Source organism: Aquila chrysaetos, chromosome 6 (genome assembly GCF_900496995.4).
Source record: "Aquila chrysaetos chrysaetos chromosome 6, bAquChr1.4, whole genome shotgun sequence".
NCBI lineage: Eukaryota > Metazoa > Chordata > Aves > Accipitriformes > Accipitridae > Aquila > Aquila chrysaetos.
In genome coordinates this window covers 51,697,068-51,723,329 of record NC_044009.1, presented here as the reverse complement: position 1 = coordinate 51,723,329, position 26,262 = coordinate 51,697,068, and the positions used below count along the sequence as shown (strand labels likewise).

Below are 26,262 nucleotides of genomic sequence, written 5' to 3'. Positions count from 1 at the left end.
CCTTCAAAATGAAATAACTAAGCTAAGTAATTAATTTTTAATGCATCCAATATAGGCAGGGAGAGTTTTGGAGTGATTTATGCTCGCTCCTGCCGCCTCTGCCAGTCTGTTCCTGGGCCTGGAGAGGCAAAGGGGAATCTTGCAGCAATGCCCGAGCCCCGCGCCCAGCTCCGCTCCCCCAGCGATTCCCTGCCACTGCCTCTGCTCCACCACACGGAGCCCAGAGCAATGCAGGCAAACCCAGCGACACTTGCCGGGGACTCAGAAAGCCCCGGACTCCTCGTCTTGCCAGCGTGGAGCCCACACGCTTCTCTGCAGGGTTTGGAGGTGAAGGGATGGAGCAGCCGTGTCCCGCAGGTTCCCTCCCACCCTTCTTTTATGTCTTTACACAACACCACACCAAGCTGCAAATAAAGTGAAGGCGCTCCAGAAGCCCTTGCTTTCTGTAACCTTCCCATAAAACTCGTTTTATTTAGTAAACAGCAATGTAGGAAGAAGAGATTTAAAACTTTGAATCATTCATTCGAAAACACCTAACTACAAAACCAAATACAAAATGCGTTAGAAGACCAGTTAGTCTTTTCTGAGTCATTTAATTGGAGCCACTAACTTTCCCTGTCTATGGAAATCTCAGAGTGGAAAGTGTGTGAAACCTGCTGCAACCCACACTTGCCTAATTAGCCTCGCATTTGCCTCTCTCTGAAGGGAGTCAAAGCATGTGCGACCCACAGACATTCACACTTTTTCAGCCTAATCCGGTTTAGGAACTGCTGAGGTGCGCCAGGCTCTCACTGCAGGGTGGGATGGCAGTGGCAGCTGTGGGACCCCCAGCCTGCTGCCCACCACCATCCATCCACCTATGCTGGTCCTTTCTGAGCTCCAGGTCCTGGAAACGCCTCAGGGCGAGCCCAGGTGTCGGGGCAGAGAACAACTCATCCCTCTATGCACCACCACAGCATCTCAAAGCAAGCAAAGAAATGGAGCAAAAACTCTGCATTTCATCTTCCCGGTTGCAGGCAGCATGGGTGAAAATCGAGGCCAGGGTCACCATGACCCAGAAATGTCCTATTTGACCTGGGGGCTTGGTTGAAATCTCATTTTTGCATTGCAGCTCTGGTCCACAGCCTCATTCAAACAGCCCCAGAGAGCGGCTCCTCCTGAAGCAGTAATCCCTTGCTGCCGACAGCTGCAGCCATCAGGAGCTGCCTCGAAAATTTTAGTTAATTAGAAATTTGGGGGCAAGGACTTGCGCTAGCAGCTTTTGCTTTTCCAGCGATTGGCTAGGAGGAAGTTTAATAAGGTTGAACATTTACTCTTCTTATTTTGGGCCAGAGATTTAGATGCCCAATTCCTGTGGATGCCTTTGCATCTCTCGAATCCAGTGCTTCTCGCAGAGGATTCCTCCTCTCTGCAATTTGCTTTACAGAAGCGCTGGGCTCCGTACATACAAACCCCACCACTTGCCAGTCGTCGCTGCTCGGGGCAAGCCAGTGGGTGGTTTACCCGCATGGGTGCCCGTGGCCGTGCTGCTGAACCCTACTGCCTTCCCCCCCAAAATTCCTGAGGTTTTTCTGCAGATGAGAGCCAGATTAATCACAGCCTGGCGCTGGTCACCCACGAGGCTAAAGCTACCAGCTTCACGAGCTCAATAAGTGGTGAAATTCAGCGCAGAACTCGGCCTTGCGACTTTATGGTGGGAAAGGCCATGCCTATGGGACAGAAAATAACAATAAAAATCAACGCCGAAGCGTGTTAAGAGTTTCAAATGGCACTGAAAAAATGCTTGCTATGTTTCCAAGGGTCTGTGCTGCTGCCCCGGACGCTGCTGTTACTCATTCACATGGGCAAGAATTACAAGTATGTCTGTGCAGCCAGGAAAGCTTTGGTTCACTGAATATTTGAGGCTTGGTGTGGTATGAAGGGGTGGGGAGCACGGCTCCAGCCGGCAGCAGTTCGAGGAGAGGAGAAACAGTTTTAACTTCCTCGGGACAATTAAACCGCCTTGGTGGTACTGCAGCCAAAAAAAAAGTACATTTATTATTTGCCGAGTTCTTTCTGCTCTTCAGCAGTAATTTAAAGCCGCTTTGCCTTCAGGGAAGCCCTGTGAAGTGCAGCGTTCACAGGAATGGGTAAGGACATGCAGTACTGACCTAATCCACTTCACTCTGCCCTGGAAGCTGTTCCCAGCGTCTGCCTTTGGCCCCCAGCACCCGCTGGGATAGGCCAGAGCTGGGTGAGAATTGGGGATTACACAAGTTCACTTGCTTTTTCCACCTCAAAATGGGATTAATGAAAAACGATTTCAAAATTCCCTGAGAAATGAAATCCATCCTTTGACTGAAGTCAAAATGTTTGAGTTTACACATTTCTTATATATTTCCAAAAAAATATATTGTAAGAAAACCTTGGAATTGAATTGCTCATTAAAAAAAGGTTAAATCAGAATGGTGCAACCTTAGCAGAGTGCTTCATATCAGAAAGTTTCTAATACCAAATTTCACTGAAATTGAAGCAGTTCTGCAAAACATGTTGCCTTCAGCATATCAATATTTCTGATGGAAAACCATTCTGTCAGAAAATTTTTATCCAGCTCTAGGCTAGAATTTCATACCAAATAGTTTTACTGTCTCCCCAGCAACTGGGACTGCTGATCCTCTATAACGAATTTCCATAATTAACCTCCAGGAACTGAAAATGAAATCTTTTTGTCTGCAGGGTATTCTCAAACAACGGCTGGAAATCATTTCACTCTGAGCCAAAACACAATAAATTCAATAGGATTTTATCCACAAATTTCAATGGATCTTCAGATCAGCCCGATTCAGATCAGAGTTCAGATCCATTTAATGCAACTCTGGATGTTTCTTCAAATTTGGATGGGGCTTTGAAAAAAATAAATCTCAAAACAATTCTTCCTTTTAGTTGAAATTCAATCCTATATTGTCATCCAGATTAAGGTCTCGTACTCTTTGATGTCTGTGGATAGAAGCACTTCATAAGATGTTTGTGCTGATTTTGTACGAGTGAGGAATGCACAACAGCATTAGGAATTTAGACAAAATACTAGAGTTAAAGCTGTGGGCTCTGAATGCTGATTTTTGGCTTCTCGCATGTGTTCTTGCTCACTGAAGGCAGTTCCCTCTACCATCCTACAGCAGGAAACGTCCTTGAGCTGCACGTGATTTCACGGATGGCAGAACACCCCCGATGTGCAATTTGTTCTTACTGCGAGCACTAACAAATCATACATAATGTAACAGCAAAGCAGCTAACGTCGGATTTGCATGAGATACTTTTACTGTGTTTATCCAGGAGTTTTCCTGGTTTAGATGTATTTACCCAAGAGGAATAAGTTCTGCTTCAGGGAAGTTTTGATTTGAGGCAATTCCCCAGCTGGTGGGATAAGAAGGTCAGGCGGCCGTAAGCCACAGTGGGAGTGTATCTGAACCCGACGCCTTCCCCTCGCAAGAAGTGGCCCCAGATAGGGTTTCTCTGGGTCCTAATGATATATTTTCCTATTCTCAAAACATCAAGCTTTTCCAGAGACAGAATTAAGACGTATGTGTGAATAATCCACATAATTTTCGTGGCTTTTACAGAGCCTCCTTAGCTGGGTGGTGTGTTAGAAAGCGAGCAAACGCGGGAAAAGGGTGATCACCTCCCTCACATCCTCATTTCACTGGCGCTGCCGTAGACTCCACTTGTGTTCCTGGAGAAGCCATCTAACTACTGTATTACCCCTCCGTAAAGGGTAACACACCCGCCATCCCACTGGTGCTATGTGAATAAATGCCTTAAAACAGCTCCCCTGTGGACAGGGCCCAGGAGAAGACGTGCTGCGGAGCTGCAGGCACTGCAGAACAGTGCAGCAGGCTTGCATGAGATACAGGATTCCCACTTGCATGTGGATATTTGCAGTACGGTCAGTATTTTAAAATAACTTGCCCTCTGTCTTAAAATCCTCCCTAAATTATTAAGGGATTTAAAAATAACTTTAGAGTGCTTATAACTTTGTTAAAGCATTGCCCTCAGCTCCTGAAACTTGGAATAGCTGAGCTTTACTTCCCAGCCAAGCCTTAGCACTCAACAAACTGTCAGACAAGTGAGGGAGAGTCACTGATGTCTTGAACTAATTTTACGAATTTATGTAATTCTTTCTGGGTAGTGTAGTTATGGCCAGATTTCTAAATGCCAAAATGCAGATTATAAGAGTATCAAGCTTCATTTTGTTTTCAGTTCGCAGGTAATTAGCATTTATTTTCACAATTGCCGTTGTTCCCGGATATTATTATAGCAACATCATGAAACAGGAGATGCTCATTCCCATCCTACCGTCATCGATTTTAAACCCTCATTGGAACAGAAGAAAATCTGGGTTTGGTTTTGGCAGCCAAAGCTCTGGTCCCTCAGCAGTGGTCTGAGCCGCACGTGGCAGTCGAGATGCTTGAACCCTATTTTTCCCTAAGTGAGAATTTTTTATTCCCTAAGCAGACAATGTGGGGCACTGCTTTCTGATTTTAAGTCCTAACCCCTCATGGCTACAGAGGAAAGTAGCAGGAGCTCTGTTTTCAACATCTGCGGTGCTGCATAACGTTAAGTATGGGGAATGAACTGAGGCTCAACCAGAATTAGTGGGTTTTTGTGACCTTACTGCTTCTCGTCTGTCAAACAGGCCTCCTCAGATCATGTCATCTCATAAGGCAGTGGCAAAAATAATTTCTTTTCATCTGTTAAGACCTCAAATATGACATTGATAAGTCCCATAGAAGAGATAACAAATGGGTATGTGTTCAGAAGAAGGTTCTGAATAGCGTCCCTAAATGAGGCACGGATTACACGCTGGCCTGTGAGAAGTACAGATGTTTCTGTATAGCTGCTCGTTAAGGTGACAATATCGCTCTGTGGACTGAATAGGTTCTCGGGAAAAAATAATACGTGATCATGAAATTAATGACTATCACCGCATACTCACAAGGGAGCCCACGTTTCCGACACACAGGAAATACGCGTTTCCTAATACACAAGTGTTTGACCTTAAACCTTAATAATGTTCTTTTAATGTACGTCCCATTTAGCTACACACACACACGCAGAAAGGAGGAGGAGATGGGAAGTGTAAGGTTCATGTTTTATGTATATTGTTTAATACTTTCCACAGATGCTTTGGTAGTTGGCATTGCAGGGAGAGATATTCTGATGGCAATTTTAGATTTAAATCATCAAGCAGTCATTCTGATACTAAAAGCACTTGTTCTCGGCTGTTTTATTATAGTCATAGAAAGTGTTCAGGCAGATTACTTCTGAGAGGAGAAAAATGTATTTTGATATTCCCATAAAATCTTATACTAGATCAGTAGTCATTACCACAGATAATACTAGATTGTATATATGTTATTAATCTACGCATAACGCTTTCTGGGATGGAAAGCGGAGAAACTGTGAAAGTCTAGAAAGGAATCAGGTCTGAAGAAAAATGGGGAATTTGAACTAAACAAAGCAAGAAACTCTGCCTTATAAATCAAAATCCAGACTGCGTGTGAAAAATACCGATGGAAATGTTAACCCCCACTGCGTTATCCCCCTAGTTATCAAGATATGGGAAAAGGCATTAAACTTAAGAGTATGACATGAATAATAGTTTTACGGGGATTAACATATCTGGAACAGCTTCCCCAAGGAATGACAACAAGCAGGCGGTTTCAGAGCAGGCAGGGGTGTCTTGCAGCTCATTGATTGTCACAAGTGCCCAAAGCACTGCAGGGCACCCCGAAAGCCCTGGGGTTTAGCTGAGTGACACTGGCAGCCTCCGGACCATAAGAGCGAACCAAGCACGTAAACATGGTATTACTGGGAAGCGTGCTGATGGAAGCTCTGTGGTCATGATGACTAAGTGTTTCGTGTGCGTTAAAGTTTCCACATTCCTAACATAGCTGGATGCAGGTGAATTTTCCACGTGAGCTGTGCGAGGGAGCCGTCTCCTCCAGCCCCAGTGCACGGTGCCCGGGAGCACCAATTCCTCCTCCAAGCACCCTCGGTCCTGGCCAAGCCAAGCCAAGCCACCGCCAAGGAACGGGGGGCATCAGCGCCGGCTTTGGTGCATCTTGCCTCCATCTGTACAGAGGTGACCGACGAACTGATAGGGAGCAGATGTTCATACCCAGCTCCCATTCAGGCTTAACAAAGAGCTCTTTCAACCCCGTCTTCTTCTCCCTTTATATTTGACAGATATGCCTCGGTTGGTATGTTGGACTCACAAAGAATATAGAGCCAGAGCTGGACCGCCAGAGCTCTATCCCACCTGCATCTGCCTGTGAGGCTGCCATGTGTTTCAGTGTGGAGTGGAGGGGAATGAAGAAACAGGATTTTCTGCACTCTGGAGAAGACATGAGAGCATTTACGCAACTGTATTTTTCCAGACTTATCTCCTGTTCAAATATACACAGCTGCACAAAAGAGAGAAAACCAACTTGCTGTGAGCAATAAGTTTCCTCACGGCTTATTCACTGTTCTCCCATTCCATCATACGTTCAAAATGCTGAAGCCGTGTTGGTGGGCAGCAGGGATGGGTGGAGACTGCAAAGTAGCCGAGACCAGATTTTAATTTAAAAGAAAAGGAGAGACGGAAAGTTGTCTGCTCCAGCTTCTCAGTAAGGCCTTATAAATAATGCACACACTGCACATTTTAGTGTTTCGCTCATGATTTCCAAGCAGAAACCAAGGCTTAAATTCTTTGGAAAATTCATTAGAGCTGAGTAATTTGACCAGCTAAAGATGTGACACATCGGAACAAAATCAAGAATATTAGCATCGAATTCTGAAATGTCATGCCTGGGATTCTCTTGTCTGCGTCACTGGAGTATCTCCCTACGGTCAAACACGCACAAGGTAGCAGCGCTTTCCGTTTCGGGAAGCTGTAAAGCTTTATGAATTGCTCGCGTTTCAGCCCAGAACCGACACGGAGCTAGTTCATGACCTGGATGACTCACTGAAGAGGTAAGGCCGAGACCTTCACCTTCACGAAGACCACCCCGTTCGTCTTCGGCCGCGCTGGGCGAAGCCGGCAGGCGAGGTCTGAGCGCGGCGGGGAGGCAGGCTCTGCTCCAGCCCCCCTGCCTGCTGGCAGCCCCTTTCCGAGGGCGTCCGTCTGCCTGCCGCGCGGAGCCAGGCGGGCGAGGAGAGGAGCACTCGACGGGGAAGCGTTCTACGAACCGCTCACAAACCGCCCCTTGTTCGCGGCTGTCGCTGCGGGAAGGATTTACCCCGCGCTGCTACAGAACCGCTGTTTCAGTCAGAGCAGCGTTCAGTCCTCTGGCGAACGTACGCTGTTATCCAGTTTTTGCTTGGTTTTGCGCCCAGGAAGCTAAAAAAGCCAGAGCATGTTAACGGGTGGGGATTTTTTTTTTGAGAGCCCGGCACGCTCCTCGTGACCATGTTTCGAGTGAAAAACCCCTTTGCCCACCATCACTACCACCACCCAGGTAAACCAGTTCTGCGGTGCAGCTCAGGGTGAAGCGGAGCGGCTCTCCTCAGCCCGGCCTGTGGCACTGGAAGGGGGGCACCTCCATGACGGACACCCCCAGCACACCTCGCCGCCCTGCGGGATGCCACAAAAACCCTCATTTCGCAGGTCCCCTTTCTTTGCACTGAGATTAACAGACGGCCTGTATAAAATAAACAAAAAAACACCTCACAAAACACCCTTTATTCCACGCATCGCTCCTGAGGGAGCCGGCCCCACACCGGGCCTCTTTCCCTGACAGGATGATACCGGTCTGCCGCCGGCACGGGCTCACCCCAGCCCTCACCGAATGGGCCCGGACCCGGTGAGGCCGGGAGGGCTGTGAGGGTGACCGGGCGGACGGGTTTCACCCCCGGGGGGCGGACGGCGGGGCGACAACGGGATACCCCCCCCCCTCCCGCCATGGCTCCCCCTCGGGGCTGCGGCGCCGAGCGGTTCCCCTAGGGGGCGCCCTGCTCCGGCGGCCCGCCGGCAGCGCGCGGCGGAGGGGGGCGGGCTCCGCGCCGGCGGCGGGCGGTGATTGGCGGATGCGAGGCTATAAATAGGGGCGGGCGGTGGGGGGGACAAAGCAGTCTGCGCGGGACCGGCGGGCGGGCGGGCGTCCCGCGGCTCTGCCACTTCCACCTGGTGGTTTTTTTTTTTTTTAATTATTTTTATCTTTTTTGGGGGGGGAACCGGGTGTGGGTGTTGTTTTTTTTTTTTTTTTTTTGTTGGGTTTTTTTTTTTTTTTTCCTTTCGCTGTGGCCGGCCGAGGGACTAAGCCGAGATCAATGAAGGAAAGAAGAGCGAGCCAGAAGTTATCGAGCAAGGCGGTGATGGATCCCAACCAGAACGTGAAGTGCAAGATCGTGGTGGTGGGCGACAGCCAGTGCGGGAAGACCGCGCTGCTCCACGTCTTCGCCAAGGACTGCTTCCCCGAGGTGGGTCGGGGCCGGGGGGGGGACCGGGACCGGGGCGGGCTGGGACCGGGACCGGGACCGGTACCGGGGCGGCGGTGGGCGCGGGCTGACTGTGCGCTGTCTCCCGGCAGAGCTACGTCCCCACCGTTTTCGAGAACTACACGGCCAGCTTCGAGATCGACACGCAGCGTATCGAGCTCAGCCTCTGGGACACTTCGGGTGAGCGCTCCCCGGGGCGAGGGAGGGGTATGTCTGTGGTTGGGGGGGGGGGGGGCGGTAAACCGGCGAGGAGAGGCAGCCCCCGTCGCTCAGGGGAGCCGGGGGGGAGCAGGAGAAACCCCCCAAGCCCCCCCACTGCGGCCCCGCAGCCCCTCACCGCCGCGTCGTGGCGGGGCTGCCCGCCTCCAGATCCCAGCGGCAGCTGTGCGAGACGGGCGGCTGCTTCTGGGTTTTTTTGAGTTTTGTTGTTTTATTTATTTTTTTAAAAAAAAAATCTGAGGTATACTTTAGTACTTTAGGCATATACTTGACTTGGGGAGGATAAAGGGTGTGGACAAACCTCCATTAAGCGATTTGTCAGCATTGCAGGGGAAGGCAGGCAGGGCAGGGGTATGTGTTCTCACCTGCCTGACTGGAAGGAGCTTATCTGAGGAGCTCTGGGGTACCTTTGCTCTTCTGCTGCTGTGAAACCCTGCTTTACCCAGTAGAAGAGTGAAAAGGTGTTTGTATATGCTAATGGGAAATTAAATCGGCTCACATCCGAGTTCCTTGTGGCCTCCTTAATGCCTGCTTGTTCTTTTTACAAGATACAGTACTTTTTTTTCTGTGTTTTAGAGAGCCTTTAAAGCCAGGAAAGATCAGGGAGGTAGGCATCTCTGGCCGCCCGAGGATGCAGAGGGAACCATCCTTTTTTATATACTAAGATCAGTGCATAAGGTCTTCCTCATTCTTCCAGTTGTACCTGCAGTGGCCATGTCAAAAAACACGGGCTCACATGCCTCAAAGGTTGAGGATCTTGGTGTCTTAGATCTCATGTTAGGCCAGGAACTCTTCTAGATCCTGCTGTCTTTGGTAAACTGCCAGGGTGGTGAGTAAACTTGCCACCCCAGTGCTGGAGAGGAGCGTGGACACAGCCAGCGAGTCTCTGCCGCTCAGTAACTGAGCGCGCTGGGAGAGGTGGTCAGGGGTGAATGGCGCTGTGAACCATTAGCGCAGGTGTGGATCAACGTTATTCTGCAGAAGTGATTGGGAAAAAGCTGGAGGAAGTTGACAGAGCATACAAGCCCTTTTTTTCTTTAGGCAAGTTGTGTAGATGGCTTGTTAATGTTGAATTTGGACCCAGCAGTTCCTTCTAAATATGACAGCAGTCCCTCTACCAGAAACTAAAATGTTAATCCCTTTTTTTAAAAAGAAAAAAAAAAAAAGGAGTTTAGGCGGTGAGTTGGCTTTCCTCTTGCTGTTGAGGAAATGATTCCAAATTCTTGCAACACGATTACTGGGAAAAGGCAGTCTCTGTACCCACAACCAGTATCAGTGTAGCTCTGAACTGATTTTTTTTCTTCATCTTATGCCAAGTAAGAGTTCTAGAATGTGTCTGGTTTGAGCTTTCATCCTGATTACTAAGCTGGCTATAACAAACTCTATGGAGTAAGGGCTTACTAAAAATTAATAGTGAAGTTACTTTGGAAAATTTTATCTTTAGCTATTAAAATACAACACGCTCGCAGGTTAAATTGTTTGACGGGGGAAGGTTTTGGAATCTGTATGTCAAAGGCTGGAAACACCTGTGTAATGAAATATTCTGTAGCACTTCAAAAGACAACAGCGGTGGAAGAAACACCTGCCAGCCTTTTGCATGTGCATGTCATCCTCTCAGACCTGTCCTAGAACTAATAGAAAATCTGACTGAATCGGAAGCTTAAGATCAAGTGGCTAATTTGTCTGCAATCTGAAACTGAAGAGGAAATGTTTGAAAGATCCAATGTTTGGTCTTGTAAAGTATTACTGAACGGTGGATCCTCTGGTTGTGGGACTCTGGATGAAGAATTGTCTCTCCTAAACAGCCCTCCTAACCAACTGCAAGAAGAGATGCTACCCAAACCCATTAACCCAATGCAAAATCACATCACCAGATAAGAGACATCAGAAGATAAGATAGTGTTTTAGCATTATCTTAAATTCTTGGTAATTTATTTTTTACAAGTCTTTGTCCTAGTCCTCTGCTGAATTAGAATAAATGTCTTAATGACATTTTTAAAGCAGGACTAGATCTAGTTAACTTAAAAACATGACTGATTAACTGCCAAATACTAGTTGAAGATAATGTCCGTTGCAGGTAATGGCTCGAGTCATTTGAGGTACTTTCAGTATCTCTTGGGGGAAGGGGGAAGGACGCTATTTAGCTGAGTTTGATTGCAATATACTGCAGATACTTTCAAGATCACTTGATGAGTATTTAGTATCCATCTTTAACCCTCTCTATTTTCTAACTGGGAGCATGCAACAGGCTGCCTTGCAAATTAGTCCCTAACTTGAGTTAAAGTAAATGTCGGGTTTTGCCCTGAATCCTTTGGAAGGAAGGTACTGCCACTTGGAGCATTTTTTTCCTCACTGAGAAAATGAGAAGCTGTAGGCATTGGTTAAAATAGTCTTGTGTTAGGGTGAGAACACACCTGTAGGCCCTGCTGTCAGGATTTTGGTTTACAGTCTTTTATGTAATAATAATGTGCTTTTTACTAGAGGAGTCTTAAGTAAAAAATGTAGAGTCACGCAATTGATAGAACATTTTGAGAATAGCTGTAAATTTATTGGGAAGTTTTTGTTGTAACTTGGATATGCCCGTAGAAATATGGGACAAAACACTCTTACAAGTAAGAGTGGAATGGGAAGATTCATTATTCAAATATTTTCTGGTACTGTCTAGTTCTGTGAGTCATTATAAGGATTTAAATTAGCCACAACATTAAGGAAAGCACTTGCCAACTTGAATTTCAATTGGTTTTTGGACTACCAACCCTTCTTTCAAAGCAGGAATGTCTGGTTGCAATCTAACTACACCATAAATTATTCCACTCTGTGGTAACATAGTATGGCAGTCTTGAGCTGTGTGCTTATTTTGCTAGGTGGAGTATTAGAAGTTTCTTCAGGTTAAAGCTTCATCTTGTAGTCTCATGGACACTGTGAGAAGTACTTCTATATTAGATGTCTTTGTCTGCCATAGGCATGGTCTAAAGTGCATTTACAGAGTTTCTGGCTGCTTCTGTTAAAAGTGACTACTTTGATATTTATATTTCTTGTTAGTACAACAGCAGCTGTGGCATAGAAATTGCATGCCATTAATTAGGCATACATACCTGTGTCTCCCTAAAATGTATTTTAGGGTTTTTTTTAATTGGTTGAACTGTGGAAACTGCACTGGTTACTGCAATAAAATAGTTCTCAACAGGCCCAGAAATACTTATGCACTGCTGGGGATTAGCATGTAATTAAATCCAGAAGGGCCTTAGAGCTTTAAATCAAGTTAGCTTTACTGTGATTTGAATGTGTACAATGTATTCGGTGTCCATATAGAAACATAATATTAATTATAAAGTTTTGTGCTGAAATCTTTCCGAAGACAACTAAAACATACGGGAATTAAAGTTATGGTTTCCCCAAGTTCTCTGGCAATAAGCATTGTAAAGGAAATGTCAAATTTCTGTCTTTGCTTTCCAGTTCACTTTCAAGTTGGCTGTATTGAGCCATGTGATTTTTTTTTTTTTTTTAATGGCAGAGTAACAGTAACTAGTCTTTATAGGGTTTTTTTTTTCCCCCTTAGAGGGGAAGTAATTAGAATTGATAACTGGGAATGCCAAGTCACCTACCAAAGTCCTGTTTTCTGTTTGAGGTGCAGAAATGTAAACACTTAAAATGCTATGACTGTTGTGGTATTTGTGTGTGCTTGGAGATGACGTGTTCATGATACTCAGTACACAAAATCACCTGTGTTTTCTCCAAAACAGCCAAGGTGGATTTGGAAGGAGGAAGGCCATCAGCAGTGATTCAGCTACTTAGAGCAGCCACTGCAGTATTTGATGTGTTTTCTATGTAGCTGATAATTAGTGAGCCCAGGGGTTTAGGAGTGAGAATGCTGCCGTTCATCTGTTGTTCTTTCAGTTGACTGGAGTCCAAAAGGCTACAAAGACCAATGCCTGATGGCTGCTTGGTGGTGTGTAAATAGTAAAGTCTTGCCTGTTACTGAGCACCACTTCCCTTAGGGCCTGCGGGCAAGCAGAGGCTGAGCAGCGTGGTGAGCAGGAGCTGCCCAGGTTCAGCTCCATCGGTGGGATGTGGGGCTGAACCTCCTGGTTGGAACTGGTGGTGGTGGTGGCGGCTTTGGGTCTTGCAGGCAAATAGGGCATCGGCTCTCCATGGTCTAGCATCTTAGAGTAGTACTGGGCCATCAGCATTTAAGTATGCTTTAACTTTTAATGATGTAATTCTGTTATTTATTAGGATAGCAACATTTAAGCCTAAGCTTGGTTTCTTCTGTAGGCCAAAGCCAACCATATGGCTGGGGAGGGGTTTTATTTCAGTTTAAAAGCTGAACTTATGTTGTACTTTGCATGAAACATAAGGTTGTGAAAGTAGGTAATTCTTAATATTTTAAATTATTTTGGCTTAAATTACTCAAGCTGCCAAACATTAAAAAAGGGGGATGGCAGCTGGAATATACTTCCACCACAAAGTAAGAGGAACTACAGCATTATCAGCAATTGCTTGATAAAACAGAAAAATCATCCATGTTGTCCGTGACAAAAAATGTTTTATTTTGTCGGAACAGAATCACAAGCACAAATAGGCTTATTTTTTTCCACAAATACCATAGCTGTAGCTCTACATTCTCCTTCTGTTTTCTAGGGTTGGCATGGCTTCAAATTTGTAGACTAACTTGAAAAAGAGTGAGCAGCCTTACTGGGCCGTGCTCAAGTTGTCTGTTCAGACTTGAGCCTCATTCCTGAGATTCCTGCCTTCTGAGGGTTTCTCTGGGCGAAACGATGAAATGCCAGATTGAATAGGCTCGCACAGCGAGGGCCGTAGCCCCTCTTTATTTGCTCAGTAATAAAGGTTCAGTTATTGCTGTTGAATGAGACCAGGAAATTTCCTTTGTTGATACTGCAGCCCAAGTAGTTTAAATGGTTCCCGTTTGTTCTGCCACATACTACCCCGAAGAAAAGGAGGTGTCAGATATTCCTCCTAGCTTGCATCTGAGCAGAAGGGCTGCTTATAAAAGTACACTTATTCTAGCTCAGCATCTTTAATATGAGAGGTTCAGAAGGAAAACCTAAAGAGAAAAACCCTCAAAACAAACACGGCTACAGCTGACACAGTAGAAAGGAGTCTCTGGGCTGGAGGTGGTGACTGTATGTATACATAAATACATGCTGATGGACATATATGGTATGTTGTATCCCTGAAGACTGCTGAGTGAGGAGATAGGTATGTGTCTAAGGAATTAGTTTCTGGGTGAGGCTTTTTTGAGACTCCTTTCTAGCCAGCAACCATTTGGCCAAGCATTAATGATCTTCAATCCTGCCCTTACTTGCTGGCGCTCGGCAGGGAGATGCGCTAGCCAGGCAGTGGCTCTCACCAGCATGTAGGCTGGCGCCTGGGCAGCAGTCTGTGCTTTGGCCGGTTTAGTGCTGCGGAGCCGTGCAGGTGGCTAGTTAATGGCACGCTGCTCTGCAATTCCTCTGTCCAGGGCAAATAACTTGGCCCTGGGGCTCCGGGATAAATAACTTGGCCCTGGGGCTCCAGGATGGAGGCACTGTAATAGCAGTGCTGGAGATAACTGGGGAATAATTAGGAGTGGAAAATGCTTATTGATAGTCTCTGCAAGCAGAGCTGAGCTCAAATGAATAGTTAACTACCGGTCAGCTCAGCTCGCTTAGATTTCTTTCTAACGTGTCATTTACTGCTGAAGACAGCTAACTGTTTTTGAAGAGCAGTTTTTGACAGCTGCCTCTTTGTTAGATTGACATCATTTATGAAGATGAGCATTTGAATAAAATAGTCTTGTTCAACAAATTACCTTCTGCTACCTAGTTTGGTAATGCTTCATTCCCCATGTGTTACTCTTCATTTCAAAAACAACATTCCTGGGATTCTTGACTCCTTCCTTCCAGTATAAGCTGTCCAACTAAAGTCATCTGTGATACGTTCACACCATTCCCCGCTCTGCTTTGTGCAACAGCATGAGCTGTCTGTCAGTTAAAAACTTGAGGAATTTCTCTAATCCAGTTAATTGTCTGCTCAGCCTCTGAGACCTTAACAGCCAATTAGTTCTAGATAGTTGGAAAATTGGTGATATAATTAGCTGATAACCCCAAAACTCTTGAAAGCTGTATTCTTGTTGCATATGTTCTATGCTGTATTTTAGGTTCATGAGAGAAAAATATAGAAATAAGACTATATGACTAAGAAAGAGCATCTTAAGTTGCAGGCATGCATTTTAAAGCCCAAAGCCCTTATCCTGGTGGACCACTTAACTGTTTAAGTACCCTTCTAAATCAGAAATGCATTCTCAGTAAGTGAAGCAGAGTTAAGGCCAAACCGAATGGTGGCTGAGTGACTGGAACTTCCTAGAAAAAAGGAAGATTTTTTTTCCGCAACCATGTTACCAGATTCACCAGATGATAAAAATGAGTTTTCTGACTCTGGAGATGTATTTGTAACTCTGCACATTATGACAATTCTTAAAGAAACCCAGCATATCCCTTAATAGCTCTGGAAGTAAAATATGCACAAAGTGCAATACTGGACCTGTTTCTGTTCCATCAAATTACTAGATTAGCTTTGATCTCATTGATAAAAAATTGTCTTAAGGGCTAAACATAAACATTTATTGCAGGCATGTATTGGTTTACAGATTGGTGAGGCTTTTTGTGACAGATAATGTGTGCCTGCCTATAGGACTGGGATTCTTCCCTACTGGAGCACTGCAACAAATGCTTTAATTTGAAGCAAGAGTTTCTTCTAAAAATTGCCGATATCCATGACAACTAAAGATGCTTTTTGCACTTGGAACTATTTGTTTTAAATTCAATGTTAGAAGAATCAAAACTGACTTCTTTCAAAACTTCCTGAATTTTTTCCGTGAAAGCCTAACTGTGACAGATCTGCTTTGAAGAAGCCTTTTGGAGGTTCAGGATTTGTTCTCAAAGTCAAATCCCTGCAGGTTAATGCTGGGACTTAAACTTGGGCTGACCTCATTTCCCTTTCCTTGTTATTGGGGTCATCATAAGCTTTTGGTGGGAGATGGATCACTGGGGTGCCATCACTCTTAATTACTTGGGAAAGCTGTTGCTTTTGTAGGTGAGAAACAAAAGGAAAGTGGGGAAATGAGCAACTGCAATGAGTGTTTTGGGAATACAGTGCTATTGAAGAAAAGATGGTAGCTGGGTGCTATTAAACAGCTTCACAAAAACCTTTCTAAACTTTCTGAATAAGCTTGAATGACTGCAGAGAGTGCAAAATATAAGCTAATAAAAATGTTGTTTGTTTCCCTGCAGGGTCTCCTTATTATGACAATGTCCGCCCGCTTTCCTATCCAGATTCTGATGCTGTCCTGATTTGCTTTGACATCAGTCGGCCAGAAACTCTTGACAGTGTGCTAAAAAAGGCAAGTGTTTGAGAAACATTTGAGTACAGAAGTGTTTGAGTAGCTTGTCTTTAAATCTCTGAAGAGTGGTGCTGTTTCCTACATTGGAAACTTCAGTTTGTTTCTTTTAATGGAGAGATGACAGGACTGCACCCTGCACTGCTAGAATTTGAGATCATTTGTTTGAAAGGGATGAATGTTAATTGAAAACAAAAAACTCCCTAATGTATGCTCAGGCGTGATGTAAATTCTCATTCCTCAGCCCTTAGACAGCAGTGAATTGTTTAGGGTGGTGTGAGGTGCAGGGCTGGGTGCAGCAAGAAATTGTCTCTCACATTATATTCATATAACAGACGGGATTGAGAAACTTTGCCATGTTGCAAAGGCGGTTAAAACGTGCCTGCCAAGTGTTTGGACTTTTGCCATGGCTTTACGTAATTTCTCAGCCTGAAGTTAGAAGCAGCCAGTGACAAATGCCTCTGGAAGCCACCAGAAAACCTAGCAATGGCATAGAAATGCAATCCTGCACCAAACTTCAGAGTTTTTCACAAGCTCAGTGATCTGAGGTTCAGTGCGAGGCTTCCCCTGCATCAAAAAATTGAATTTTGATAATCAAGCTCTGTGTTTGTGAGGTGGTACTTGTTCTCTCCTTGGTCACTGGGCATGACTCAACTTTGCAGTGCTGTCTTTAAGGCTTAATGATGTGAAGTTCCTTTTTTCTGTAGCTGGGGCCAGTGATTCTTGTGCTGCTGGGAATAAAGTGACATACAATGCTCTGAATAGTCTACAGAAAATACTTAAGACTATTCTCTCAGCTACTAGCTGTGCCAACAAGCATCTAGAACTGCCTTTCTGTCGCTGATAATGTTGGTTACTATAGTGTTGCTTAATTCTGTAAGATTTTTCTTAATATGCTTTTAAACCCAGATGATATCCTTAAATTTTAGGGATTGTATGATCTGTTCAGATTATGCTGCAAAATTTTTGGCTTTCTTGTGTTGTTAAAATAATCATGTAGAGAGGGAATAAACCCAAGGAATATATCACAAATTCTGTTTGAAGGGCTTGTTACTGGTTCACAATAGCTGAACCCTCAACAGATTTGTGTAGTTTTAGGTGTGAGGATGTAGCCATGAGCCAATATATAGCAATGCTTATTTTGTGGTCAGACAAGACCTGCCCCTATGTCTGTCCCGAGCCATTGAATGTGGTGACACCAGGTTTCATTTGCTCCTGTCTGCAAATGGCTATGGCTGGGTGTTCACCGCTTGTGAGGAGCGACAGGTCTGCCCACCTTTGCTCATGCAGATAAACAATCTCAATTCATTCCCTCTTGATTAGTAAGTCGGTGGAATTAATGAGTGTATGAGATTGTAAGATTTCATCCTTGACCAGATTCTGCTGGAACTAATGCCTTTAGAAATTAGCTTGAAGGTAGATACAACTATTACGTAAGAGTATTTCCGCATGAAATGTCATGACTTACTAAACTTCATCTTGTATCTATTGCTTCTTTGGATTTAAACATTCAACTACTCAAGTATAACAACAACCTAAAATTTTACAGTGGAAAGGTGAAATCCAGGAGTTTTGTCCAAACACCAAAATGCTTCTGGTTGGTTGCAAGTCGGATCTGCGCACGGATGTAAGCACACTAGTTGAACTTTCCAATCACAGGCAGACACCCGTGTCCTACGATCAGGTATGTGCCACGTCCTTTGTTGTAATGAGGAGTGGAAGATAAGACTCTTTTCTATCACTGTAGCTGTCTTTATGAGCAACTTCTCCCCCTGTTGACACGAGCGCATCCTAGAAGTCAGATACATATACTCTAATAGTTGCTGGAGGTGAATTTGAAAACTATTATGAGTAAAGGCAAAGCCTACCCACAGACTGGTGCAGCAGAAAATCATGCAGCCCCACAACGCATGCTTTAAGCATCATAAGATTGTAGCCTTATTGATTGCAAAGAGCCTTTTAAGTGAATTGAAAATAAACTTACTGCTTTTCTGGGCCTGTGGAGGCCAAAACAGTAACTAAGATGTGACATGTCCTGTTTATTTACTGAAAAATTGGTAAAATTTTTTGTTTAAACTTAAGGTTTGAATGTCATTCATGGGACTTTAGCATCATGACAAGCATTGCATATGGTCTGACTCCTTAAAAATCCTATTTCCTGAAACGATCTTTTGTGAAAACACCTTGTAGCTCCCTCTGAAGGTGGCAGCAAATCCAGAAAGCATCTTAATTCTTTGCAGCAGTTCTCTGCTGCTGGGGAAGTAAGTTTGGAGCCAGGCATCAGGGCATAGAGGAACCGAGGTGAAAGGGAAGGGAATCAGGCCGTGGGAGAGCAGGAGGTAGAGAACAGAGGAAAACTGGGCTCTAGGTAAACTTCCCCTTACTGCTCACACATGTGTATCATGCATTGCTGCTGAATCTTGGTGGTGGTTTGAGATACACCCTGCAGGGTGTAAGAGTGAGAATTCTACCTCCAAAAGTAACTTTAGCTAGTGTATATATCCTATGCTATCAAACAGTTTTTGATGTTTTATCCACAGCCTCAACAACCAACACCTCCTAATATGCAGTTACTAATAATGCAGCCTCCTACAGCATGTTTAAATTGAAAAAGGCAAAGATGCCATTAACTGAGTGTCTTGCTTAAAATATAACTTGGGGTGTTGTACTGTGATGGCTTATGCTGGTTGTGGCATCTTTCTACACTTCACTTGGTAAACATCCCTCCATCTCAGACAATTTTATATGAAACTAAATGCCAGTTTTTTACCTTAGTGTAAATTCAGAAGTGTCCTTAAATCCTGCTTGTTGCAGAAGACATCATCTTGGTTACAAACTACCACTGTTGCATGTGTATATATTCATGTTCAGCCTTGGAGCTGTAATCTGCCATGCTATTTTTCTTTGAATATTAAGCTTAAAAGGAAATACTGTCTGCTACTTACTACATACACAAGTTCACATATTACATTTTTACAGTACTTCAGTAAAATCACCAAGTCTCACCCCTTTCCATAGATAGCCATCAAAAAAATCTACTGACAGGTGGATTTCTCCCCTGGAGTTGAAGATTCACATCTCTCCTGGTGTCACAGCTTAGCCGGTACCCCTTAGGAACAAGAGTCAGCTGAAGACAAAGGGCTAAGCCAGAAGCTATTACTTGGCAGCCAAAGGGAAAATTTTGTGTTACAGGGAAGCCCATACTTCAGCAAACTCCCATAATTTCATCTGTACTCTATGTAAGCAAAACCTTAGACTGAGCGATGGTTGTATCTCTTGTGGTTGCCAAATCCCTGGTGGCATGAAGCAACCCGGTGCTCTCCTGTGCTAGTTCTAGGGAAGGGTCCTCTGGGGTCGAGATACACAGCTTGTTTTTAAATTCCCTTGCCTTGCTAAGTCAACATGGGATCACAGAGCTTAGTGGGGTTTTCCCCATTCCTCTTAACTTCATAAGGAAGCACTGGGAGGATAAAGCCAGTTGATGGTGACACCCTGCCTCCAGTATGCTAGCCAGTTTCCAGTCAGCTACACCTGAGCAAACATTTCTGAGGCTTGAAGATATAGGCTAGGCTTGCGTTGTAGGAGTTGAGATGTTTAACTGTGGGGAGGGCTTGTCTTGCAAACTAATACTCCTTTATCAGCCACTCCCACTTACAATTGGTAAGGCGGCTGCATCACTGCAGTGTAAATAGTGCATACTGAAGATGTGGGTCCAAATAGATTAGTGCCATCAGCCTGGCACAAGAGCAAAGAGGAGGGGTTGGGCTGACTTGTGCCTGTATCTCAGGCCCATGAATATGTGAGGAGTGGCACACCAAGGATGTGGTTGGATTTCGTAACCTTCTAAAAAGATTCATCCCTCAGAAGTAAAATTCCATTGAAACAACTCCATTTTTTCACACAATGCTGTATTGTCTTCCAGTAGCAAAATCCACAACAGGATACTGGGATATTGTCATCTGCTGGAGTTGCGTGTTGTTTTCCTTGTGCTGCTGGAACAAATCCCTGCTTTGACTTCTAACACACTTAAAATGAAAATAGAAGGGCTTGTATAACCACTAATGTCCTTCCCCCCCCCCCTTTTTTTTTTTTGCCTGTTCCCTAGCTACAAGTTAATATAACTGTCCTCGACCCAGAAACCCCCAGCACACTTCCCTAAGAACTTTGCCCCCTTCGTGGAGATGTAACATGGGCTGTGCTCCAGGTCAGGGGCATGCTGGCTAGCCCTTAAGGCAGTCAGAATATGTTTTCTCTTTGGAGATAGCAGGCTTAAATCTGGAAGCTGCCAGGTCCAGACCTTTCCTAGTGAGCACGTGATTCACAGATGCAAGTTAAGGTGTAAGGGTGAAATTGCTAAATAGGTCCTACTAATACTCTTTTGGCTTTCTGCAGTTGTTTGCAGGTCACTAAGCTTATCTTCTCTCTTCCAATTTGTATTTATCGGCATAGGAGATAATGTTTGGATACTTGTTTAATGTGTCTTGGAACCAAAGCTCTGTTTATTTTGCAAAATTAGCTGCTGGCTGTAGCGCTGGGGCTGTAGCTTTGGTTTTCACAAAACATTGTGTATGGAAAACAGTGCTGAAAAGTAATTGTATGGTTTGCTTTGGCTCTCTGCAGAAACTTGGTATTGATTGCATGTTCTTTTTTCCCTTAGGGTGCAAATATGGCCAAACAGATTGGAGCAGCTACGTATATTGAATGCTCAGCCTTACAGTCAGAAAACAGTGTCAGAGACATTTTTCATGTTGCCACCTTGGCGTGTGTGAATAAAACAAATAAAAATGTTAAACGAAACAAATCGCAGAGGGCAACAAAGCGAATTTCACACATGCCTGGCAGGCCAGAACTTTCCACAGTGGCGACGGACTTGCGAAAGGACAAAGCAAAGAGTTGCACGGTGATGTGAAGGACCTTGATTTACTGGAGAAGGAGGAAGAGAGCGTCCGGGAGGGGTGGAGGCTCAATGAAGTACGCAGCCACATGGTATTTAATGAGGGCTTATGCCAGTGCTTTAATGGAAACTTCACCTGTTTTGTGAGACTGTACTTAGGAACTGAGCAGCGAGAAGAAATGGCTCTAAACGAGGTGGCATCGGGAAATGATACATTGAAGAAAATGCCAAAAAAAAAAAAAAGGGAGAATGTTTGAATGTGCTGAAAAAAGAGAGGGTGAATGGGAAAATAACATTGCAAAGAGGAGAGATGTCATTGACAGTGCTTGTTTCTTTTATTAATGCTCTACTCCTGGATGCTACCACTTTGGTTTCATTAAAATAATACTTTAATGTTTTTTTTAAAGAAGACATTATTAATATGCCCTCCTCATTAAGGAACTATCCCTGTGACCTTATAGTTGGTTTTCCAAAGGATATGATCTAATTTTTTTAGTAGCTCATCGTTAAAATGGGGAGTATACCGAGGCCTGTGCGTCACCTAGAGGAGAACACTGTATGTGAGAAGTCTGGAGTTTTGCCTTCCCGAGACAGCAGCGCAATCTACGTTTGAGCACGTTGGTAATGAAGGCAACCGTTTGAGATTTCCAAGTATTATAGGTGCCCTCGCACTGTGGAAATTAAACGGATCAAATTGGGGTGTGGGGGCAAACTACTTGCCCATTGCAGGACTCTGACTTCCCATTCCTCTTTGTGATTGTAATTTACAATGAAAATGATCTCCAGTTCTGGTGTACTGTATGGGTATGTTGCTGTAGGTTCAAGTGAAAGGTGCTAAGAGCTATGATGACAAATGATCCTTAGTTTTACAACCATGATAATTCGTTAAGCCTTACTGCCCATCTGGGGAAGCCCCAAGACTCCTCTGCTTCTGCTGGGAGTTGGGAGAGCTGGGTGGATCCCAGGATCTAGCCCTCTGTAAATGCTACAGAGAAGTGCTATTCTGTGATGTGGTTCACTGCAATTATCTTTGCAAAAAAACCCCAAGAATCTGCAAATGAGCCAGCAGAGCCAGGTTATCTTTTGCGATGCTCTTCTTTTGGGGCAACCGTCTCTCGCTGCAGACTGTGTTTGCTCGTGGTGAGGAAATGGGGTCTGAAGAACTGCGACGCCTTAAGGGGTCCCCAGTGGAAACTGGATATTGCCTTTAGTCTTTAAGATTAATATATACGTATCCAGACAACAATCATGAAACATCGGTGAACCAATTAAGTCAAATTCCTTTTTGCTTACTGAATACTATTGTTACATTAAATAAATCGGCCTTTAAAATTGTTTGCAACTGCTTACTGACTGATGTAACTTCATAGCTTCTCTCAAAAGAAGGATGCTGTAAGCTCTAACCAGTGCGGCTATCGCTTGTTGAGGACAAGCGTTCAGTTCCTAAGGGTAATGCTTCATTTTTGAAGTGTTAAAGCTGCGTTCACATTGACTTGTGCAAAGGTAAAGGGTTACCATAATTAAAACTCAGTTCTGTGTTCCCAGCACTTTGTCTCATCTGATAAGAAAAAAAACCCCACACCCATTCTGATCATTTCCCACAAAAAGACATTTTTACCACCATAATAAGCTTTTGACTGATGCAACAGTGCGCTTAGGGCAGTATTACAAAATAGCTGGTAAGTGCTTTCTGTATTTAAATACTGTGGAAAAAATAAGTTATAACTGTTATAAAGCAGGACATTCATTACTTTTTTTTAATTGTTGAAGTCACTTTGTATGTTTGGTTAATGTTTCTGCAGTATTTATTAAAATACCATTTTTTCTTTGAATTAAAAAAAAAGTAATTGACTTGTAGTGGAAATGGCCTTTGTGTGTTAGTTCATTAATACTGGTGTGTTTTGGATGTGATTGTACTGAGCTACAGGCCAGGCATAGCTGGGAATTGGGACATGATTTGAATAGAAATCAGGCTTACCCGTGCCAGCAGCCTTTTGGGTTCTTTGGCATTATATTTAAGTATGTAGTGTGGGTTACTTAACCTGAGTTGTGTTTCCCAAAAACGACAGAGGCAGAGGAGACCGGAGCAAGCAAACAAGTGAAGTTTGATTTGCTTTGCCTCTAAAGCGTTGAATGGTGCTTTTTAAAAGGTTTCATGTATAATACATCATCCTTTTCTATTTCTGATGACAAACGAGGTTTAGTTCCCTGCGTTTGCAGATGCCGTAATTACGTGAGCGAATGCCTCGTTGTGCGAGAAGGCAGCCCGGGTTGGTGGGAGGGTGCTGGGCTGGGTCTGGGGTGTCATTCCCTGTTGCAGCAGCTCCTGAGTTCTTGGGAACCCCTGTCCCCCCACAATCCTTGAAATTCCAGCCCTGCGGCAGCTCCTCTTGGAGCCGGGGGTGGCCGCTGGCAGCTTGGACCTGGGGTATAGAAACTCCTCCGGTGGGGCTGCTGTGGTGGGGTCAGTTGGGCCAGGCGTTAATTATCCTTATGCCTAAAAAGCTGCCTTGTCTTTGTAGTCTGAACTCGTCTAGTTTCAGCCTTTGGTCTTTCCATCTAGTTAACGTGTGTGTCAGATTGGCATGCTCTTGATTACTGAATTTAAGTACACCTTGTAGGTCACTAGCATAGAATTAAGTCACCGAGAACCAAACTGATTGACTCCTTCTTCAATGACTTTGAATCTCTCGCTGTAAAGGGTATTTCCCAATTCACGTTTAACCAACTGTGTGGTTCCTTTCAGCACTGTTTCAGGTTTTTGGCATCTTTATCGGAACTACAAATGCCGGAGGAGCCGTTGGGCCACACAGCCTTTCTACTAGTAGTGTTTTCGTCTTCGTCCTAAGCTTCGCCGTAACCCTTCTGGCCCCACGTTGCCAGTTGCCCACACCAAGTGCTCAGTGGTCCTCCTGGCATCTGGCTAAGGCACAGCTGGTTTTTGCTTACATTTGGTAGAGCAATATGGCCATGCACGTTCTGCTTGATCTACAAACCTTCTCCTGGGTTTTGTAGGTCCTGCTATTTCTTTTCAAACCTCTACTCTGCTGTTTTCTGGGTCTTAGTAAGGTTGTGGAGTAGGTTAGGACAAAGAAATAACCTCTTTGAAGCCTCACTAGAAACGTGCCTTCCTGGTGACTCCAGTTTTACTTTTGAGATCCATCAAAGTTTGTAATGAATTTTTGACCCGTTTAATGTGCACAGGCTTGATTTCATGTTGCTCCTGTGTTATACCCGAGTGTGGTGTGGTCACAAGTCAAATGGTGTGGATTAGGAAGGCACTGTTAAAGGTATTCTTAAGCCATCCTTAGATGCCTACAGAAAGGAGATAGTGATCCATTTTCAATTAAACAACATTGATCACTAGTTGATCGCTACCCTCCGTTAATGCCACCAGCTCAGTCCTGCTTCATTTTGCTCTAAGTGGATGGAAGATGGAGATGTCTTGATTTATCTATGTTTTTCTTTTAAATTCAAAAAAGAAAGTTGGTAGGTCTGTCGAAAGCCACTAACCTTGCCAGTGTTTCTTTTTCTTTTACTGTTGCTAGTTTTACGGTTTCCTTCAGACCAGAATTGCCAATTTTGTTGCTGACGTGAAACATTTCTTGCTAGCTTTGGCCAATGGTGGTTGAAACCTCTGAGCAAGAGGAAGGACCAGAGGTTTGCTCTTCTAAAACTAGAGCCTGGGCTGAGGTGACATCCGCAGCTGCAGAAGCACAGTTTGATTTTGGTGTTGGTAAGATGATCACCCCCGTCAGCTCTCCGGTTGCTTGCTGAAGTGAGCAAGGGGTGAATCAGAAGTATTTTCAGTTGTGGGCTGTGGCTTGGTCAGATGTTTCCCTTCAGCACCATATGATCCCTGGAAAACAAATTTGGCAGATCGCCATGACTCGGTCCGCTTCCAAAAAGCACTGAACTTTTGCAATTTTTTTTTTTTTTTTTTTTTTTTTTGTTCTTTTGCACAACCCAGTTGTGCAATAATCGCTTACCGTAACTGAGGTGGTTTACTAAAACTCATCCCTTGCGGAAAATCCCAGGGGGATCCCCAGGAGAGCGGTGTTTCCAAACCCGGTGGGCTGGCGCAGAAATAGACCTGGCACCGAACCTCGGTGGGATGGCGAACCCTCACCGCGCCGAGCGTGCGCGCGATTCAGCACCTCCTCGTCCTGCGAACCATTTGCAACGAGCGCGTCCTCGGTGCGTCTCGTCCTTCCGAGCGAGGGGGCGGTGGGCCAGCAGGATGCCGGCACGGAGGGGAGAAGGTGGGTGACAAAAGCAAACCCACCCCCACGTTCCTCCCTAAAACTTTTTAAAATGCCTGAGTTACGCTATTTGGTGGATATTTATGGGTATTTCCCCCTGCCTTGGTAGCTGCTCAAAGCTCCAGCAGGTACAGCTGTGTCGGTTTGCGGGCACGGGGCTCGGCGGTGCTGGGTCTTTGGTGGACGGGTCGGTCTGGTGGCACTGGACCTGCGTGCCTCTGGGGCCGTTTGCAGGCAGGGAGGAGAGCCTGGGGGAGAGGCTGAGCTCGTTCTTGTCTCCTGGACCGGTTCTCGTAGCTGATCTGCAGAGAGAAACGGGGAGAGCTTGGCTAATGAACAGTTTGGTGATGTCAGTGTGGCGTTTTGTTGCCTGGTCCTCGTGCAGCAGCGCTGGCTCTCCTAAGGGAGGGATTATTTGCTGAAAAGCAAGTCATTAGTAATTCTCAGACCATTGGGCTTCTTCCCACCGAACTCCTTCCATGTAACAGAGGATTTATTAACCTTTTTTCCCAGGGACTGTCCATCTCATTCAGACCTCTTCTAACTGCCAGCCTTTCTGCAAAAGCCACCGAGTTGCAGCAGAGCTGCCGTCCCCAGGGCTGCAGCAGCGGCCATTGCCGGTTTATGTGCCCAAACAGAAGCAACTGTTCTATTTTCCTGCAGCCCGTTCAGCTCCTGCAGCTTCCCAGGAGGCCCTTAAGCATCTGAAACGTCCTTGGACTGTGCTGAGCCCTGGTGAGGGGATGCTGGGGACCAGGCTCCCAGCACAAGAGCCCTGCAGTGGTAGAAGTTGTTCGCTGTCGATGAGGGATGTTCTGCCAAGTGTCTCCTTTTTTATCCTCCCTAAATTAGTTTGGAGGATTAGGGATGAGAAGCAGCCTGAGGAAAATAAAAAAGATCTTGTCCAATTTTAAAAAGGATCTGTGAAAAAGGAAGCTTTCCTACAGCTGTCAAATGGGGAAATGGTTTTTTAGCCCACTGATTCACGTGCTTTGCAGAAGCACTAATCCTGGCAACTCCAGCTCTTTGCC

At 45.0% G+C, this 26,262-nt stretch overlaps 1 protein-coding gene across 1 annotated transcript; it reads left to right on the top strand.

Moving 5' to 3' along the window:
- Positions 1–8,171: 8,171 nt before the first annotated feature.
- RND3 (Rho family GTPase 3) lies at positions 8,172–22,833 on the top strand. Its single transcript, XM_030019001.2, has 5 exons — positions 8,172–8,439; positions 8,550–8,637; positions 15,969–16,078; positions 17,625–17,759; positions 20,733–22,833. The coding sequence occupies exons 1-5, from the start codon at positions 8,290–8,292 to the stop codon at positions 20,982–20,984; spliced, it is 735 nt and encodes a 244-aa protein (XP_029874861.1). The 5' UTR covers positions 8,172–8,289; the 3' UTR covers positions 20,985–22,833.
- Positions 22,834–26,262: the final 3,429 nt, after the last annotated feature.

Coding starts and splice junctions, on each gene's coding strand:
- RND3 (XM_030019001.2), top strand. CDS start 8,290: ATGAAGGAAAGAAGAGCGAGCCAGAAGTTATCGAGCAAGGCGGTGATG. Junction 8,440..8,549: donor CCAAGGACTGCTTCCCCGAG/GTGGGTCGGGGC, acceptor GTCTCCCGGCAG/AGCTACGTCCCCACCGTTTT. Junction 17,760..20,732: donor CACCCGTGTCCTACGATCAG/GTATGTGCCACG, acceptor TTTTTCCCTTAG/GGTGCAAATATGGCCAAACA.